Source organism: Protopterus annectens, chromosome 7.part0, assembly GCF_019279795.1.
Source record: "Protopterus annectens isolate FY-2018-M chromosome 7.part0, PAN1.0, whole genome shotgun sequence".
Taxonomy (NCBI): Eukaryota; Metazoa; Chordata; order Ceratodontiformes; family Protopteridae; genus Protopterus; species Protopterus annectens.
Genome location: NC_056739.1, coordinates 1,963,323,195 through 1,963,344,046, shown reverse-complemented (window position 1 = coordinate 1,963,344,046; position 20,852 = coordinate 1,963,323,195). Strand labels below are relative to the sequence as shown.

Genomic DNA, 20,852 nt, shown 5'->3' with positions numbered 1-20,852 from the left:
GATCCTGAAGCAGAGGGGAAATTGGCCAGCCCTTAACCCTTCGGAGGATGAATCTGTATATCTTGAGGCGTTTGGCTCCCCCTTCCACCTCCTGGGTGTCCCCCTTGACCCCCTCATGCAGGTGGTTGCTAAAGGCATGGACGGCTCCTGATTCAGTGGACCCCACTCCCAGGAGACCCTCCAAATTCATAACGGCACCAGCAGACAAGCAGTTCTTGACAAAAGGAGTTTCTGTGGATGCTATGGTGGTAGCTGCTGCCACTAAGAAGGAACTAGCTGATCCTTCAGTACCTGTCCATCCACCTAACAAGGAATCTAGGTCCATGGACAGGTACGGAAGCGGATGTTCTCGTCAGCGACATTTACTATGCGTTAAGCTGAACTACCTGTGCCATTTCACTCGTCTTCAAAGGGACTTGATTAAAGAAGCGAGTGACATGTTGAAGGATCCTACAGCTGCGGGTTTTCAAGATAAAATGAACACTCAGCTGGCTACCCTTAACTCCATAGCCAACTCCTCCATGCCTCCTTTCTTATGCGGCTGATGGAGCGAGTAGGGCTGCAGGGACAGGTGTGGCCTTACGTAGGCATGCCTGGATGCGGCTATGCAATTTTGGACCCCTTCAAGACGTCTTTCACTAACTCCCGTTTGATGGATCATCTCTTTGGTCCTCAAGTGAAAGAAACCTTGACTAGGTGCGAGACTGATGGCAAGACTCTTTCTGCCGTCGGAGTCCGTTTTCTACTCCTTCTAGGCCTTACCCCAAAGGCCAGAAAAGTGGGAAAATGTGGTTCCGTAAACAAAATCAAGGGACTTCGCCTGGCACAAAGTCGTTACCCGCCAGAGGCAGAGGCGGAATAACAATGGTAGACGCCGCCTCGAGGCAGGGGCTCCAGAACCAGGGCAATCGAGAAGCCTTCTCTGATAAGCCCTTTCAGCATCCCTGAGGTGTTGCCCGGCTGCCCACCTTCGAGGCAGTCGGGGAAGGTTGTCACTGTACCCAAAAGCCTGGCTATCCCTGACTCAAGACAAATGGGTACAGTCCGTCATTTCGAAGGCTATTCTATCCCCTTTCTTCGCATTCGAAACAATCAAAAAATCCCTTCCAGATGTTCCACCACAAAGGGATCTAGCAGTTTTGGAAATTTCAAAACTGCTTGCAAAAGAGCAATTCAGCCAGTTCCAGCAGACCAGCAAGGATCCGAATCTACTCAAGGTTCTTTTTAGTTCCAAAGAAAACAGGGGACTGGAGACCAATTTTGGATCTCAGTATCTTGAACAGATCAGTCAAGAAAACAAGATTTCGGATGGTCACGCTGCAGTCCATCCTTCCCTATTGGGAAAAGGAAACTGGATGTGCTCTATAGACCTTCAGGATGCGTGCTATCACATAAAATGAACAGACGCTCCAGAAGATTCCTCCGCTTCAGGCTGGGAACCAGTCATTTTCAATTCAGGGCCCTGCCCTTTGGTCTCACCACTGCCCCGGTGTTTACCAAATGCATGGCAGTGGTAGCTTCTCACCTGAGACGACAAGGATTCCAGGTGTTTCCATATTTGGACGACTGGCTCCTCACAGCTCCCACCAAGCATCTCCTTCTGATGGCCAGGGATTACACTTTTCGCATTTGTCAAAAGTTAGGCATTTCAATAAATTGCGAAAAGTCTGTTTTGTCGCCTTGTCGTACTATTACCTTCATAGGCGCAAATCTAGACACAGTAGACATGTCTGCGAGGCTAACAGATCAGAGAATAACAGACATACACAGACTGGTCTCTCCTTTTCAACAACAACAGAATCAAAGCCAGGTTAGTTCTGAAAGTGTTGGGAATTATGGCGGCTGCCATACCTCTGCTTCCATTAGCCAGATTCCACATGCGAATCCTTCAATGGATGCTCTTTACACAATGGTCATACCAGCAACTTCCAATGTCCCACACCATTATGATCACGCAGGCGTGCAGAAATCATCTCATGTGGTGGGTGTCTTCCCCTCAGCTCTGGTTGGGAAGACCCTTTGTTCCTCCCCCTCCAGTTGCTACTCTGACAACGGACGCCTCCCTGATCGGGTGGGGGGGGGCATTATCAGGGCAGGACTGTCCAGGGCACATAGCAACCAGACGAATGCCACTTGCACATAAATGTTCTGGAGATGAGAGCAGTGCTTTTAGCGTTGCAAGCCCTTCAAGACTCTCTCCCCTTGGGAACGATTGCAATCCAGACAGACAATATGTCTGTAGTGTGGTACATCAACAAACAAGGCGGAACCAGGTCCTACCCCCTGTGTCGAGAAGCACTCAGATTGTGGCAATGGGCGATTTCTTCTCAGCGTTTTCTGATAGCAACGCACATCCCCGGGAAGTCCAATCAAATAGCGGACAAATTGAGCAGAGCTATCCTCATGCCTCACGAGTGGTCTCTGAAAGACTCTGTTGTGAGAGAGATTTTTCTCAAGTGGGGTCAGCCTTGCTGCAATCTTTTTGCTACTCCCCAAAACAGCAAGTGCAGACATTATTTCACTCTATTCCCTTTACCAGGCCAACCCAGCAGAGACGCTCTAGTCCAAGTTTGGCCCCGGGGACTTCTATATGCATTTCCTCCCTTCCCACTAATCTCTCAAGTGATACAGAAAGCTATTGCTCAGAAGGTCTCGTTGATCCTCATTGCTCCTTACTGGCCTCGACAGGTGTGGTTCCCCTTTCTACATCAATTTCTACTGGAGCGACCTTGGCATCTGGACCTAGTTCCAGACCTTTTGATCCATCAATTGGGTCAGTTACATCGCTCCCTCCCCTCTCTGAACCTCACTGCTTGGTTCCTCCAGTTCCAACCTTAGCCAGGCTTCCTCAATTATCTCACTCTGTTCGAGATATTTTGATAGCTTCCCATAAATATTCCACTAGGAAGATTTATTTGAGTAAGTGGAAAGCTTTCACATATTGGGCTCAAGGAAGGGACATAGATCCTTTCACTGCTTCCATCCAAATAGTCCTTGATTTTCTAGCTGAACTCTTCCATGCAGGTTCATCGCCTTCTACTCTTAAAGTTCAATTGGCAGCTATCTCTAACTTTCATGTGGGTATTTCTGAGTCTGCCTTAATGTCCCACAAGCTTTGCAAAGCCTTTTTGAAAGGAGTTTTTCTTCTCAGACCTCCTATAAGAAATCCTCCTTCTCCTTGGGACCTAAATTTAGTTCTTACTTCTTTGATTCTACCCCCTTTCGAACCTGCAGCCTCCTGTTCTTTAAAATTGCTATCATGGAAGACTCTCTTTCTGGTAGCTATTACTTCAGCTAGAAGAGTCTCAGAACTTCATGCACTCAGCTGTCGACCTCCTTATCTATTGTTCCATAAGGACAGGGTATCCTTACGAACCAACCCGTCCTTTTTGCCTAAGGTAGTCTCGACATCAAATCTAAATCAAAGCATTGACCTCCTGTCTTTTTTCCAGAATATTCCAATAGGTCTGAACAAAATTACACTGGCTAGATGTTCATCGTCAGTTGAGGTACTATTTGGATAGAACAAAACAATTCAGAAAATCTGACCAACTGTTTGTCTCCTATGCAGAAGGCAGAAAGGGACTTTCAGTTTCAAAGGTATCATTATCTAGATGGCTTACATCTCTGATTACCCTTATTTATGAGATTAGACACCAAAAGCTGCCTAATAAACCTAAGGCCCATTCTACCAGAGCTTTGGCTACTTCCTTAGCCTTCCAAGACAGACTGCCTATTGACAGCATTTGTGCAGCGGCTACTTGGGCTACTCCTCACACTTTCATTTCTCATTATAAGTTGGATCTAGCTTCTAGGCATAGAGCTAACTTTGGTTCCACTGTTCTCAGGAGTCTGTTCCGTTAGGCCACCCGGGACAAGGTGCTAGGGACGGTCCCATCCAGCAAGAATGAAGCGAGATAGACAACTTAACATATAGAAGTTATGTTCTTACCATAACGTTCCATGTTAGTTGTCTTCTTCGCCTTCTTCTTAAGGCCCCACCTCCTTCCCCTGGCCTGGACAGACCTAGAGGAGTTGTGATTGTGACCTCTCTTTCTACCACCTCTTTTCTTAGGCATATGCTGCTTGCATATTTCCTGAATCAGGATGTAGGTCACCCTTCTTTCTCCCTGTTGTTAGAGGTGGACTCTGTTTAGAGTTATTCTGTTACTATTATAAGCTGGGGTTAGCTTACAAACGAGATCTGAGGTAACTCTCGCCTAGCATTGTGGGATATAAGGGGAGCCTCGAGCCGGTGGAACCAACTCTCGAGCTTTTAGAGTGGCCGAGTCAGAGCCGAGGTCGGCTCCGAACCCATCCAGCAAGAAGAAGGCGAGAAGAAGACAACTAACATGGAACGTTATGGTAAGAACATAACTTCTATTTTAGGCCCAGACCATGACATACCTCACTGTCGGTTTTGTGCTTTGTTCCAAGTATTAGTCGTCGGGCCCTTATTGTCACAAAGTACTTTCATTCTTGATCTTTGTATTCCGAAATGGCTTCGGTAAGCCCATCCGACTACCGATCTTCCAAAAAAAGTAAGGATAAAGACAGAGAGAGACCGCACAGGCTCAAAGCTGCTGACGACTCTTTCGTTAAGCTAGTTGCCAGTTCGCCGGTACTCAGTGAGGCGCTTTCGCAGCCCTTGATGCCCGCTTCAGTGGATTCGCAGGCCTCTACCAAGACCTGTTCGGAGTCCGGTATATCGCAAGACTTTTCTTTGACTATGGAACCGGTTGATGTCTCTACCTTGGATGAGTCCGGAGCCACTGAGCAGGCACCAGCTTCTGAGGAAGTTCTTCATACTACCAATGTTCGACACAAACAGACTACTTCAGTTCTGTCTAAAACTACCGAATTTCTAAGGTCAAGAGTATGCACTACACCTAGAAAACAGACTACCAAAGCGCATGCACCTGCTCCATTACCACAAAATAAAATGCTTAGAATGGCAGAAGACCTTATTATGCTGCTTGGGGGAGTCGGCCTTCCAATGCTAAGGGGAAAAAGGGGCCAGTCCCCAGCAGCTTCAGGAGACCAAGCGTCCGATGACTGTGACGTTTCTGCTTATGAAGACATACCCGTATCTGCTTATGAGGATTCTGATGCAGAGGAATCTATTCCCTCTGCCTCCCCTCCCCTTTTGGTGAAACCTTAAGTACTTTCAGAGAGCATTTCCACTGAGAATGCCAAGACTATCCTCAGTCCAAAAAGAGACTCGGAGAATTTCTAGACTTGCCACAACACAGACCTTTAGCAATACCACCAGTCCTGGAAGTTGTTAATGATTTATGGAATCCAGTCTTACTCCTGATACTTTACCCCCTGCCCCTAGGAAACCAGACGGGTACTACAGAGTACCTGACTGTCACAAATTTCTTTTCAAAAATCCTACTGCTGACCCAGAGGTAATTTCCCAGAGGCCTAAAGGTATCAAGGCAACTACAGCTAAGAATCCCACCCCTTCGAACAGGGATTCCAGAACTTTGGACAGATGGGGTAAAAAAAGTATATACCTCTGCAACTCTTGCCATTAGGGCTTTGAATTATCAGTTTCACATGCTGAAGTACCAACAACATATTATGGAACTTGTTAAGCAAAAAATAGCTACCTTTACAGACTGTGCAGAAAGTAAAGAATTTCAAGAGCTGATGCATTCTGCAAGACAAGTCAGCAAGCATACATTGCAGTGTGGCTTTGACACCCTAGAAGCATCTTGCATGGCAACAGTCACTGGTTCTGTACTGAGAAGTTATACTTGGTTTAAGGAGCAAACCTTGCCAGATCATGTCAAATCCAAATTACTAGACACTGCTTTTGAACAAGGGCAATCTATTTGGCACCAAAGCAGAAGAGGTTCTTATCTCAGGGTATGCAAAAAAGAGGGCAGTTGGTGTCCAATCTTAGCTCTTTCAATTCTCAACACCTTCCTGGTGGTACCAAAATTCAAAATGCTCACCCTGCAACAGCTTCTACCTATGCTGCCAGGAATACAATACACCTAGACTTAAAAGAAGCCTATCTGCACATCCCTATAAGGGAGTCATGCAGAAAATATCTACGCTTCAGGGCAGGATCTATGCATTATCAGTTCTCTGCACGTCCCTTTGGCTTATCCAATGCTCCCAGAGTATTCACAAAATGTCTGGCTCCAGCCATTGCTTACCGCAGAGAGAGAAATATTCAAATTTACTTATACTGATTCAGGCAGACAGGAAATGCTGTTGCAGCACCTGACATTTGTAAAAAAAAAAAAACCTACTAACCCCCCTGGGGTACACCATCAACGAAAAGAAATCAAAACTAGTCCCCAGTCAAAAGATTGTATTCCTGGGAGCAAGCTTGGACACAGCATCCCAGATGGCATTCCTCGCTCCAGAAAAACAACGCTATCGGACAGGCTATTTTACTGAAATAGCCACCAAAACCAAGCAATCAACAAGGAAAATCCTGCAGGCCCTAGGGTTGATGGCTTCATGTATCCTACTAATTCCATATGACAGATTTCATATGAGGAAACTTTAATGGTACTTAAGTCTTTGGTGCCAACATCCTCAAGACCTGGAAACTGTCATTCCCATAATACCCTGTCTAAGGACAGAGTTTCTTTGGTGGGCAGCAGCATGCAACCACAACAAGGGACTGCCCTTTACCCTATCCCACGCCGCCCACACCGTAACCACAGGTGCATCAGACTATGCCGGGAGGCACACATGGATGGCACTTGTATTCAGGGTCACTGGAGCCCAAGTCAAGTGCATCTGCACATCAACCAGAAAGAGATGCTAGCTGTGCAGCACACTCTGACAGCTTTCATATCCCTACTCTTACGAGGACACCTGCTAATAAAAACAGACAACATCAGTCATATGGTACATCAACCAGCAGGGGGGAACCCACTCTTACTCACTCTGCAGGTTAGCCATGGCCCTGTGGAACACGGCCTTGGACATGCAGGTACATCTGCAAGCTCAGTTCATGCCAGGCAAACAAAACTCACTACAGACTTGAGCAGAAATCTCCTAGACCCACATAAGTGACAACTAGAGCCATGCACCTTTAACCTTCTGATTCAGAAGTGGGGGACACCAGAGGTGGATCTCTTTGCCTCCCCCTGCTATCACCAGCTCAGATGATTCTGCACCAGGGGACCTCACTGCAGGGCCTGGAAATTGGATGCCCTATCCTTTCAGTGGGTACATTTCTCAATTTATGCCTTTCCCCCTCTGCCTCTCCTGTCAAGAGTATTGCTCAAGATAAGGCAGGACAGACCATGGACAATTCTGATTGCCCCAGACTGGCCATGCCAACACTGGTACCCACTCCTGCGAAGCCTGTCACTGGCGCCACCCTGGCACCTACACAAGAACCCAACCCTGCTCTCTCAGCAGGGGGGACAGATCTTGCATCTGCAACTGTAAACCCTAAATCTTGCAGTCTGGCTTACTCCTTGAATTCTCCCCCAGTAACCTGCCTAAGCAAGCAGGTGCTGGATGTCATCCTTGAAGCCAGAAGAACCCAGTACAAGGAAATCCTATGCTGATAAGTGGAAAAGGTACTACTGCTGGATTTAGGCTAAAGGAGAGGACACAACACTGCCCTCCCTGCTGCTAATCCTGGATTACCTAGCAGATCTACTCCACAGAGGCCTGTCTTTCTCCTCCATTAAGATCCATGCCTCTGCCATTTCAGCCCATTACAACACTGAGCCACCTCTCTCACCCTCTTATCAAACAATCCCTGAGAGGGGCAAACAACTTAAGGCCGCCAAGGAGAGCACACACCCCTGCTTGGGACCTTAACTTTGTACTGGAAAAGCTCACGCTACCCCCCCCCCAGAGCCTGCAGCGTCAGCAGAGTTAAAATTCCTCTCTTGGAAAACAGCCTTGCTTCTGCCCATCACTTCAGCTAGAAGAGTGTCTGAGATACAAGTGCTTATGGCTGTGGAACCTTTCATTATTTTCCATGCTGGCAGGGTCTCCCTCAGGACTAACCCTTCCTTTATGCCTAAAGTGGTGTCCAGTATGGCTCTCAACCAATCTATCCATTTGCCAACCTTCTTCCCTAATCCTAAAAATAAAGGGGAAAGGATCCTGCACTCCTTGGACGTGCACAGACAGCTCAGATTCTACCTAGATAGGCTTAAGCCCTACAGAAAATCTGACCAGTTACTAGTCAGCTTTGCAGCAGGGGCAGAGGGCAAGGCCATTTCAAAGCAAACAGTTTCCAAATGGATGGCACATTGCATCCATTTCTGCTACAAGCACCATGAGAACCAACCCCTCAGGGGATAAGAACACACTCCACTAGGGCAACTTTTACATCTACAACATTCCTCAGGGGAGTCCCTACCAGGGACATTCTGGAAGCTGCTGTCTGGAGTTCTATACACACCTTCAGCAAGCATTACCATCTGCCTATCTTTTCCAAATCCAGTGCAGGTTTTGCAACAGCAGTCCTGCAAGGCATTCTAGCCAGCCCCAACTTTTCTTGACTGCCTCCACCCTTCATCTTTGGGAATCTACTCAAGTGTGATGACTGCAACAGTGAAACACGAAGAACATAGTACAGTTGTGCACATTTACCATAAATGTAAATGTTTGAGTGTATTCACTGTTGCAGTCCTGGTTTGCCTCCCTGCAGCCCCCTGGATGTTCTTCATGTTTCACTGTTGCAGTCATTACATTTGGTTTATCTGCTTGCAGGTTACCCTCATTCGGCTTGATTAACAAAGTCTTGGGTCCTGCGTCGGTTGCTGCCCCTTCTTCCATGACATCAGGTCGTCAGAGGTATAAAACATGCAGCCGATGCCATTACATCTGTCTTACTTGCCGTGCGGTGCCCAAAGCAGAAGCAGTTTGCAAGTGCCGGTCGGCTGACTCCTGAAATTTTCGTTTAAGTTTCAGAACCAAAGTCTTCAACTAAAGCTAAGTACCCCGTTGGGGAAACTTTTTCTTGCTCCTTACAGATGTCCGTAAAAGTTAATAATTGCATTACTTGTGGAAAGCAAATACCTCAAAGATTTTCATTCGTACTGTATTCCTTGCCTAGGCCCTGACCACGACGTACCTTGCTGTTGGTTTTGTGCTTTATTTAATCGGCGCACTATCTGTCGTCGGTATATTTTCGCCTCTAAATATTTCGGTTCACGGTTTAATTATCCAGAAATGTCGTCGGTTAGCCATCTGACTACCGGGATTCCGAAAAAAACGCAAAGATAAAGACAGGGACAGGCCGCCAAGGTCCAAAAATGCCGACGATGCTTCTAAGTCAGTCGCCAGTTTGCCGGTACTCAGTGAGGCGTTTTCGCAGCCCCTGACACCCGCTACTTCTGATTTGCAGGCCTCTACTGAGACCCATTCGGAGTCAGGTATGCCGAGAGATGCTTCAGCTATGGAACCCATGGATGTCTCTACCTTGGATGGGTCCGGAGCCGCTGTGCAGGCACCGGCTTTTGAGGGTGTATTCAGGCCTATGGACTTGCATATTAAATCGACACCTCCTTCATTACTTGGGCCTAAATCTCGGTCCATGTCTAAAAAACAGACGCCCAGGCCACATGCTCAGGCTTCTATGCCTAAAAAACAAATGATAAGAATGGCTGAAGATCTAATAACCCTAATCAGGGGTAGCCAACCCCCCCCCCCCAACTTCTAAGAGGCCTAGGACTGAGGTTGATTATGAATTTTCTGATCAGGATTCTGTTTTTTCTGACTCTTCTGATCTGGATTTGCCCTTACCTACTTGTGAGGATTCTGATGCAGAGGACTCTATTCCCTTTGCTTCCCTTCCTGAGGGTTTTTCTTTTGGAGAAACCTTACATACTCTAAGGGAGCATTTCCACTGGGAAAGCCAGGATTTTTCTGATTCAAAAAAGAGTCTTAGGGATTTCCTTCTCCTACCTTAGCATAGGCCTTTAGCTATTCCTCCTGTACTAGACATTGTTGATGATGCTTTCCTGGAATCTAGTTTGGCCCCTGATTCCCTGCCTCCTACTCCCAGAAAACCTGACAGATACTACGGGGTCCCTGAATCCCACAAGTTCCTGTTCAAAAATCCTATTGTGGATCCAGAGACTATTTCACAGGGGCCCAAGGGCATTAAGGTTTCTACTGCTAAAACTCCTACGCCTTCTGATAGAGACTCCAGGGTGCTGGATAGATGGGGTAAGAAGGTTTACACTTCTGCAACCTTGTTCATTAGGGCTTTAAACTGCCAGTTTCATATGTTAAAATATCAGCAACATGTTATTGGACTGCTTAAACAGAAAATGATGTTGATTCCTGACTGTGTGGAAAATAAAGAATTACAGGATTTAATGCATTCTGCCGAACAAGTTGGAAAACATACTTTGCAGTGTGGTTTTGATTCATTAGAGGTCTCTTGCAGGGCTGCTGTTACTGGGTCTGTGCTCAGAAGGCATGCTTGGCTTAAGGAGCAATCTTTGCCTAATCATGTTAAAGCTAAATTGTTGGATGCTCCTTTAAATCGGGACCGCCTGTTTGACAACACGGCTGAGGAAGTTATTAAAAATATGGAAGATAAAGCTAAATCTATGCAAACTGTTAAAGATTTTTTTACAAGTTCAGCCTCCTAGATTTAGTAGGCACTGGCCCTCTAAGAATTGGTCCTTTCCAGCCCCTACCAGGTCTTCTCAAGCCAAACCCAGACACAGTAAAAACCCCAGGTTTCAGTCCCAGGGGACTCTCGGAACTAAGCAGTGGGTGGCCTCGATTTCCAAGTCTGGGAATAATAAGACTCCCCCTATGGTAAACTGTCTCAATGACTTCCTTTTAAAATTTCCAAGCACTTATCAACTGACTGCCCCTTTGGGGGGAAAGATTGCTCTTCATGCAAAGAATTGGGAACTCATTACCCAGGACAAATGGGTTTTAAATGTAGTGTTCCAGGGATACAGATTTCACTTCCACACGTTGCCAACACCAAGTGAGTGGCCGGACCTACCCCCAAATCAGTGGGCAGAGGCCCAAAAACAAGTACTTTCTCTCTCAAGCATGGTGGCTATGCAGGTGGTACCAGAAGAGGAAAAGGGCCAAGGTTTCTACTCAAGACTTTTCCTGGTACCCAGAAAAGACGATTCATGGCGTCCTATCCTGGACTGGTCTACTCTAAACACCTTTTTGGAGATTCCAAAATTAAAGATGCCGATTGTTCACCAGTTACTTCCTATGCTAGGCAAAGATGCCTGGTTGGCAAAACTAGATTTAAATAAGCATACCCGCACATCCCAATCAGGGAATCTTGCAGAAGATACCTACGCTTCAAAGCAGGCTACACGCACTATCCGTTCTCTGCACTGCCCTTTGGCTTATCTACTGTGCCCAGGGTATTCACAAAGTGCCTATTTCCAGTTATTGCATTCTGCAGGCAAAGTAATATTCAAATATACCCATACCTGGACGATAGTCTAATTCAGGCCGAAAGCCAGGACATACTTTTGAATAATCTGGCCTTTGTAAAAAGGGTTCTAACTTGTCTGGGGTACACCATAAACGAAAAGAAATCACACCTGGTACCTTGTCAACAAATTATATTTCTGGGAGCAAGCTTGAATACAACTTCCCAGATGGCTTACCTCACGCCAGGAAAGGAAATTCATTTGACAACCTACTTCAAACAAGTGGCCACAAAAACCCTGCTATCTGCAAGACGAATACTGCAAGCCTTGGGGTTTATGGCCTCCTGCATTCTTCTAATTCCATATGCAAGACTGCATATGAGGAAACTACAGTGGTATCTAAAAAGCCTATGGTGTCAACATTCTCAAGACCTAGAAACAATGATTCTTGTCATACCTTGCCTACGCCTAGAGTTCCTTTGGTGGGCAGACGCCTGCCACCAAAACAAGGGACTATCTTTCACACCACTCCCTGCCGCCCAAACCCTAACAGATGCATCAGACTATGCATAAGGGGCTCACCTGGCAGGGAAGTGCATTCAGGGCAAATGGAACTCAAGTCAAATGCACCTGCATATCAATCAAAAAGAAATGTTAGTTTTACAGAATGCTCTGACAGCCTTCAGGGACCACATTCTTCTAGGGCAAATAATGATAAAGACGGACTACACCACTGTTACGTGGTACATAAACAAGCAGGGGGGTACACATTCTTACCCCCTCTGCAGACTAGCCATGGCATTGTGGAACACAGCCTTTAGCTATCAAGTGCACCTACAAGCTCAATTCCTGCCAGGAAAATTAAATACACTGGCAGATGGACTAAGCAGAAACCTCATGGACCCACACGAGTGGAAACTGGAACCAAGGATTTTCAACATGTTGACAAGCAAATGGGGGAGCTCAGATATAGACCTGTTTGCCTCTCCCCAGAACTACCAATTGGACAAATTTTGCACAAGGACTCCCCACAAACAAGCTTGGAAAGTGGATGCTCTGTCCTTCAGCTGGAAAAACCTATCAGTCTATGCCTTCCCCCCCGCCTCTGCTCTCCAATGAACTACTAAAAATCAAACAGGACAAACCAAGGATGATTTTAATTGCTCCTTTCTGGCCACACTAACACTGGTACCCGCTCCTGCGCAGTGTCACGGCTATCCATGGCACCTGCCTCAGACTCCTTCCCTGCTGTCTCAGCAGGAGAACCAGATTCTGCACACTCAGCTTCCAACACTGAACCTTGTAGCCTGGCTAATTACTTAATCTCTCCTTTACCATCCCTCAGCAAACCTGTAATGGTTATCATTTTAGAGGCAAGGAGGCTTAGTACTAGAAAATCTTATGCTGAAAAATGGAAAAGATTCTATGCCTGGAACCAATCTCAAGGGATGAGTACAGCAGCGCCCAAGTTACCTCAGATTTTACAATACTTAACTGAGATGCTTCACAAGGGCCTGTCTCTTTCCTCCATTAAAATCCACGCCTCAGCCATTTCAGCTCGTTATAACACAGAACCTCCCCTCTTCTCTCATCCACTGCTCAAGCAGTTTCTCAGAGGGGCCAAAGTTTTGAGACCACCCAGGAGAGCTCCAACCCCGGCCTGGGACCTTCTCTTTGTCTTAGAGAAACTCACTGTACCTCCTTTTGAGCCAGCTGCTACTGCAGACTTAAAATTTCTTTCTTGGAAAACAGCTTTCCTTTAAGCGATGACTTCAGCTAGAAGGGTATCTGAATTACAGGCCCTTATGGCAGTGGAGCCTTTCATCATCTTTCATGCGGACAGGGTGTCCCTCAGAACCAATCCATCCTTCATGCCCAAGGTGGTGTCCAGTGTGGCTCTTAAGTCCATTCATTTGCAGCCTTCTTTCCCAATCCACAGAATAAAGGGGAACGGATACTGCATTCCTTGGATGTGCACAGACAACTTAGATTCTACTTGGACAGGACTAAACCTCAAAGGAAATCTGAACAACTGCTGGTGGCATTTGCTGCAGGGACAGAGGGGAAGGCTATTTCAAAGCAAACCATTTCTAAATGGATAAGCCATTGCATTCATTTCTGCTATAAGCACCATGGAAAACCTATCCCCCAGGGGATCAGACCTCAATTCACCAGCGCTGTGTCTACCTCTATAGCCTTTCTCAGAGGCGTCTCTACCAGGGACATCCTAGAAGCTGCTACCTGAAATTCTGTACATACTTTCACCAAGTATTATCATTTGCCAATTTTCTCCAACTCCAGAGCTGGATTTTCCACTGCAGTGTTGCAGGGACTTATAGCTGGCCCTGATACTATCTAAATTCCTCCTCCCAACCATAGCTTTGGGAATCTACCCAAATGTACTGCAACAGTGAAACACGAAGAACATAGTACAGTTGTATACACTTACCATAAATGTAGATGTTAGAGTACATTCACTGTTGCTGTCCTGGTTACCCTCCCTTCAGCCCCCTAACTTCTTTTGGCTATACCTCTACTTTCCTTTACTATGCTTAAAAGCCTTTTTGGTGCATTTGCTTTTTTGTTGGAGGTATATCTTTGTGCTTTTTATGTTTAATTGCTTCACATTAGGGGGGCACCTGACATCTGGAGCAAGAAATACTGATGTAATGGTGTCTGCTTCATGTTTTATACCCCCTGACGACCTGACGTCATGGATGAAGGGACAGCAACCGACGCAGGACCCAAGACTTCGTTGATCAGGCCGACTGAGGGTAACCTGCAAGCAGATAACCCAAATGTAATGACTGCAACAGTGAATACACTCGAACATCTACATTTATGGTAAGTGTACGCAACTGTACTTTTTCTGTCTTTCTCTTTAAACTCTCTGCCTTTTACTACCTCCCCCTTTTCAGGGGTATTGGTATTTACTTTTTACTGGTGGTATTTTCCCCCACCATAACTTAGCTCCCTGTTGGGGGGCTCCTGATATTTGGGGCAAGAAAAACTGATGTAATGGCGTTTGCTGCCTGTTTTTATACCCCTGATGACCTGACGTCAGTCCTGGAGCTACAGCATCTGATGCAGAAATACTGTGAGTCTCTGGTATTCGGGCTGACTGAGGGATACCTGCTGGCAGATAACCCAAGTGTGATGATTGCAACAGTGAATACACTCAAACATCTACATTTATGGTAAGTGTGCACAACTGTACTTTTTTATTCCTCCAGGAGCGTTTGAGCTGTCCTTGAAATGGCCTTGCAGTTACTATTAGAGAGAGTTACTTTATTGAGATTGTTGATTTTTTGCTAGATGTTTTCTAAATTTCCATTTTTGTGTAGATTGTTAGAGTAACTGTAGAATGTCTGCTGTAATTCCGGTTTCCATAATGCATTCCATAGTTGAGCAGAATTTGGAAACTCAGATTGCATTTCTGTGGCTCACGTGCATCCTGTCGTTCTTTAAATAAAGATTACATATCCTTTCACAAACTGATGAGCCTGTATAAGCATAGCACGCTTGTTTGTACTTTAGTTCTTTTTTTTTTTTTTTTTAGTGGCCCTTTAGGGATTGTTGAAATTGATCCACAGGTGGAATACAAGACAAAAGTGTTTGAGCTCGCATTTTATTTCTCTTTACCTCATTTTTAACAGAAAATTATGATGATTTATGCTTTTTTCCCCTAATCTCTTGTAGTTGGAGTGTGTATTAAAGAATGTAAATAGTGATATATTTCTAATGTAGGTCGAGCAGTGAATGCTCTCATTAGTGAGACCCTTGGATGACTACATCCTTTCTACCAGTCAATCTGGTAACTTTTCTTTTGGGAGTTCCCATGCTTAGGAGTACATTCTTGGTGCCTCTGCACGCTCTCATCAGTTTTGGTTACTTAAATACACTTACTTCTGTAGTTTTCCAGGTCATTTTTTGCCACTTTCTTAGTTTAGATCACAGTCCTGATGTTAGTAATAAAAAAGCTACTGCATTTTCTATCTGGAAATCTAACAGACATAGGTGGCCTTAGGCATAGGCCAACTAAGCGTCCGCTAGGGCTCTGCTCTAGCAGGGGTGCCTTTACAGTAATCTGGATAAAGTAGGTAGAGCAGGATGGGGGCACTGTGGAGACCTTTTGCCTAGGGCACCAGTTGAACAAAGTCAGGCCCTGCTAACAGCTGTGCAGACACTTGGTAAATTTCATTAATTACAGCTCACTTAGTGCCTTTATGACTACCAGGTAAGCAGCCATGATCTCAGTAGTATTGCTTGCATTCTCTGGGGAAGTGTGTGGCTTCTTCAAGTAAAATAAGTGACAGCAGCCTAATCCTATTACTTGATGATGCCCAGAGAAGACAGTAGCGTCTAGTCTTTATAAATGTTCACAAAACAGCTGTCTTTAAAAGCACACTCTTGAATAGATAAGGATGTCCTTCAAGGATGCATCTGCAGTCCTTACAAATGGGTTGTCCTGTCGTCAGGCAGCCCCTCGGTCGGCCGGATTCCAAAGTCTGGGTCTGGCCTCGGCTGGTGTCGCACTTCACCCGACGTCATAGCTGCAGTTCTTCGGGTATAAAGGCATCAGCCGACGCCATTTTCCTCAGTCTTTCTTGCGCGTGCCAAGCAGAAGCTGTTCACAAGTGCCGGTCGGTCAGAACCAGAGATTACTACTACAAGTACCGAAGACTTCTAAAAAGCTAAGTACCCCGTTGGGGACTCTTTCTTGCCTCAGCCGATGTCAGAAAAAGTGAATAACTGTTTAACTTGTGGGAAACAAATACCTGATAAAGATTTCCACTCTTACTGCTTACCTTGCTTAGGCCCAGACCACGACGTAGCAGCTTGTCTAGCCTGTGCTTCTTTCAACTGACGGACGCTTAGACGTCGGTCGGAATTTGCTGAAGAGTTTTTCGGCTCTGATTTTGCTTACATTATGCCGTCGGATACTCCGACTATGCAAATTTCTAAAAAAACGCAAGGAAAAGGACCGACACTCGCGGTCCGCGGTTTCGGCCGAAACCACGGTTAAGCCAACCGCGAGTGTCTCTGTTTCGGCTGAAACCAAGTCAACGGTTCTTCCTTCGGCCGAAAGCTTGCCACTTACAGAGGCCTCATCCAGCCTGGCTGAATCTGCTACTGAAATCCCACCTGCTCTTGCAGGTTCACAGGATTTATCTGATACTATCCCTTTGGATATTTCTACCCCTGCACATGGAGCTGCTAGGCCTCCAGCATCCATGTCTATTAAGGCCTTTGCCAGGGTTAAAGCAGCAAAAACTACAAAATCTGTGCCTGCTAAGACCCCCTCTCACAGGCCTAGCTCTAGTTCACAAATGCTTAGTCTAGCTGAGGATCTCATTTCTTTGATCCGGGGATCCCAACCACATCCAGACAGGGCCTCTCACCCACCTCCAGAGAAGAGGACTAGAGTAGAGCCCCCTGAGCCAGTTTCTTCAGATGGCTCCTCTGATGAATCAGATAATTCAAACCCTCCAGAGGGCCCCTTTTCTCCTTATGAGGACTCTGATGCAGAAGAGTCCATTCCTTCTGCCTCTCCGCCTGAGGAATTTTCTTTTGGGGAAACCTTGCATGCTATGAGGGAACAATTTCAATGGCAGGGCCAGGATTTTTCAGACTCTAGGAAAAGGCTTAGAACCTTTTTGCATTTGCCACAGCATAGGCCTTTAGCCATTCCTCCAGTCCTTACTGTTGTGGATGATGCTTTTAATGATGCTTGTACTGCTCCTGATTCTCTTCCTCCGGCCCCTGCTAAGGCCAATTGGTACTACAGGGTTCCGGACACACATTATCATTTGTATAAGGCCCCTTTTGCAGATCCCGAAACTATCTCCCAGGGACCCAAGGCTGTAGCAGCTACTTCTACTAAAAACCCCCTCCCCTCTGAAAGGGAATCTAGGGCCTTAGAGAGATGGGGTAAAAAAGTTTACACTTCTGCTACTCTTTCAGCTAGGGCCTTGAACTGTCAATTCCACATGATTCAGTATCAGGAATTTATGTTAGACCAATTAACTAAAAAAACTGTCCTCGGATGAACCATTAGACAAAAAATCTGTACAGGAAATGGTACATAACATTCAGCAGGTCAGTAATCATTCCTTAAAATGCGGCTATGATGCACTGGAGGCTTCCTTTAGATCAGCCATGACTGGCACAGTGATCAGATGACATGCATGGTTAAAAGAGCAGTCCTTACCAGACCATGTTAAATCAAAGCTCCTAGATGTTCCCATGGATAAGCTCAATTTGTTTGGCTCCTCACAGCAGCTGCTGAAGAAGGTGGAAGAGAAAGCAAAATCTGTCCAGACAGTCAAGGATTTCTTGCAGGTCCAGCCTCCAAGGTTTAGCAGGAACTGGCCTTCCAAGAATTGGTCCTTTCCAGACACCTCCAGAGCTCCGAGAGGCAGGAATAGGCGCTCGAGGCAGGGGTCAATCCAGAGGTGCCTACAGGGGACGTCAGTGGCAGGCTAACAACCAGCGGTACAGCCACAGATCCAGCCACCACCACTTCCACAGGACAATCGCAGTGACTTGGCTCTGGCACCGCCTACCAGGGAACAACTAGAGGCACCCTTAGGCGGAAGCTAGCCTTATTTTCAGTAAACTGGCATTACATCACAGGAGACAAATGGATTTTACAGACAATAGACCAAGGTTGCAGGTTTCACTTCCATACTCTACCAAGGAAGAGAGGAATGCCAAACCTACCTCCAAATCAGAAGACAGAAGCTCTAGAACAAATAACTCACTTACTAAGGATGAGAGCTGTAGAAAGGGTACCATCTATGGAACAAGGGCAAGGATTTTACTCCAGACTCTTCCTGGTACCAAGAAAAGAAAACCAGTGGAGACCTATTCTCGACCTGTCCGCTTTAAACACATACCTTATTGTTCCAAAATTCAAAATGCTGACCCTACAGCAGCTTCTTCCCATGCTGGGCAAGGAGTCTTGGCACCTGGCATCTGGGGCAAGAAACACTGAGGAAAATGGCGTCGGCTGATGCCTTTATACCCGAAGAACTGCAGCTATGACGTCGGGTGAAGTGCGACACCAGCCGAGGCCAGACCCAGACTTTGGAATTCGGCCGACCGAGGGGCTGCCTGACGACAGGACAACCCATTTGTAAGGACTGCAGATGCATGCCTATCGGACATCTACATTTATGGTAGGTACAAAACTGTACTTTTTCTTTCCTTAGGGAGGAACTTGGAAACTGAATTCAGGATGACCAGTGTAAAGTGAAGTGCGTTTTGTGTAGGCCACCCAGGACCTGTTTGACAAATTTCATAGGAAGAAACAAACTCATACCACTATGGAGGACTATTCTGATGCACTTGGACTACCTTCTACTCCAAGCTGCAAAGGAAGACACACCCTTGACACTCAAAGAGGTTGCTTAAACATCACCTGGTCTTGCACACCTTTGGCATGAGGTGACTGTGACAACTCATTTACAGTAGTCCTGATTAAGTAGAGTCTGTTCCACATTCAGATCAGGGGCAAGCTTTATAGTAATGCCTCTTCCTGGCCCTCTGAAGTTTTTTTTACTTTTTAAATTCCTTCTGGATGACTTCATTTCATACATCCACTTTTTAAAGATTCTAGAAGATAACCCTATGGGCTGATACACTACTGCCAGCCATTTGGTGCTTGGAGGTTGTTGGTGGATATATCAACTGCCCTTTGCCACATAAGTGTTTTGTATCCTCCTAAAAGATTCCTCCAGTTCACTGCAGGAACACCTTTTCCATTACAGAGTTTTACCATTTGATTTATCCTTAGTACTTGTAGTCTTTAACAAGGTTTTAGCCTTTGTGGCCTATCTGGATGACTGGCTGCTTTTGTAGTGCTGTCCTTTAATTCTGTCGTGGGTGCTCCCATAGTTAAAGTACCTGTAGTTGACTACAAATTAGGAGAGGTCCTATTTCATTTTCTTTTTCAAAAGCAGGATCGGCATGACATTGAATGAAAAAAATGTGAGGTAAAGTAGCAGTAGTTTTCTTTTTAACCAGTGTTAAGTCCTTAAATCTTGTCTGCTGTAAGAACACAATCCATTGGCCCTTCTCAGTAGTGTTACGCAGTTTAGTCATGTGTTGGTCCATTGGAGTGTATCTATCCTTTAACATGAGATACAAAAGGACTGTCAGGCATGAAATATTTATAAAAAGTATATATGCAGATCATCGGAACATTGTGTAATTTTTACAGTGGAAATCCAATTTTATTCAGATGCAGCTGTTTAATTTATATGAGTACTGTCATATTAAAGAAAAAACTTCTTCTCATAACAAATCATACAATGTTTTAATTGCGATCCTTTTTGTTCTGCTTGCTTTCCAGTTTGTGGGCCAAGTATCGATATTCGGAATGATGTACATGAACTGAAACGCTTGGAGAACTGTACAGTGATTGAAGGTTATCTCCAAATCTTGCTCATATCCAATAAAAAAGCTGAAGACTTCCGTAACCTCCGATTCCCAAAGTTAACCGTTATTACAGACTATTTGCTGCTTTTTCGTGTCTCTGGACTAGAAAGTCTCAGTGACCTTTTCCCAAACCTCACTGTCATCCGGGGCAGGAACCTTTTCTACAATTATGCCTTGGTCATCTTTGAGATGACTGACCTCAAAGACATTGGACTTTATAATCTCCGGAACATAACTCGTGGAGCCATCCGCATTGAAAAGAACTCTGATCTCTGCTACCTTTCCACTGTGGACTGGTCACTCATTTTGGATGCTGTATATAACAACTATATAGTTGGAAATAAATTAGCAAAAGAATGTGGTGATGTTTGTCCAGGGACAATGGAGGAAAATCCATTATGTGAGAAGACAACCATTAATGAAGACTATAATTACCGTTGCTGGACCGGCAATCACTGCCAGAAAGGTACAGTAAGAGTGAAAAAGCAAAATTTAGCAAAGTTGGCATTAATGTAAGGTTATGTATGTATTGGCTGGAGGATGCCTGTATATTTCTTAGTGTTTGCATATTTTTTGCTTGCAAGGCACATTCACCAGCTTGCCAGCCAAGTGCTGATTGTAAGACATCATCTAATTAGAAGTTATAGACATCTGCAGTTTTGTTTTTGAAAGCCAGTGTAGTGTAGTTGAAGTAATTAAAAACTCAAAAGTAGCTGGGTAAAGTGTTTGGCAGTTTCTCAGGTTTCTGGCAGCCGTGATTATTTCACTGTTATCTTTGCCAATTTCTAAGTTTGCTAATGCGTGGTTGGTTGAAAATAACATCAGCTGACTGTTTATTATTTTAAGTGTATGTACTGAGATTATTGTAACATAATGATGGATTCTTTGTGTATGTGTATAATGATCGAACATTTACAAGTTTGAACCACATATGCCCGAGACCATTATGTTCGAACTTGTAAAAGTTTGATAGGACTGAATGGAGATCTCCGTTCAAAGGGAAGATTTCCCATTTCCACAATGTAGTGCGATCTCTGAGTTGGTATA

General features: G+C 45.3%; 1 protein-coding gene across 1 annotated transcript in view; it reads left to right on the top strand.

Annotated features, from left to right (window-relative positions):
* The window catches only part of IGF1R (insulin like growth factor 1 receptor), a 1,987,642-nt gene that overhangs the window by 351,450 nt on the left and 1,615,340 nt on the right, over nucleotides 1–20,852 (top strand). The window contains exon 2 of the mRNA XM_044078384.1: nucleotides 19,720–20,271. Coding sequence (XP_043934319.1) covers nucleotides 19,720–20,271 — 552 coding nt within the window. The remainder of the gene's footprint in view (nucleotides 1–19,719; nucleotides 20,272–20,852) is intronic.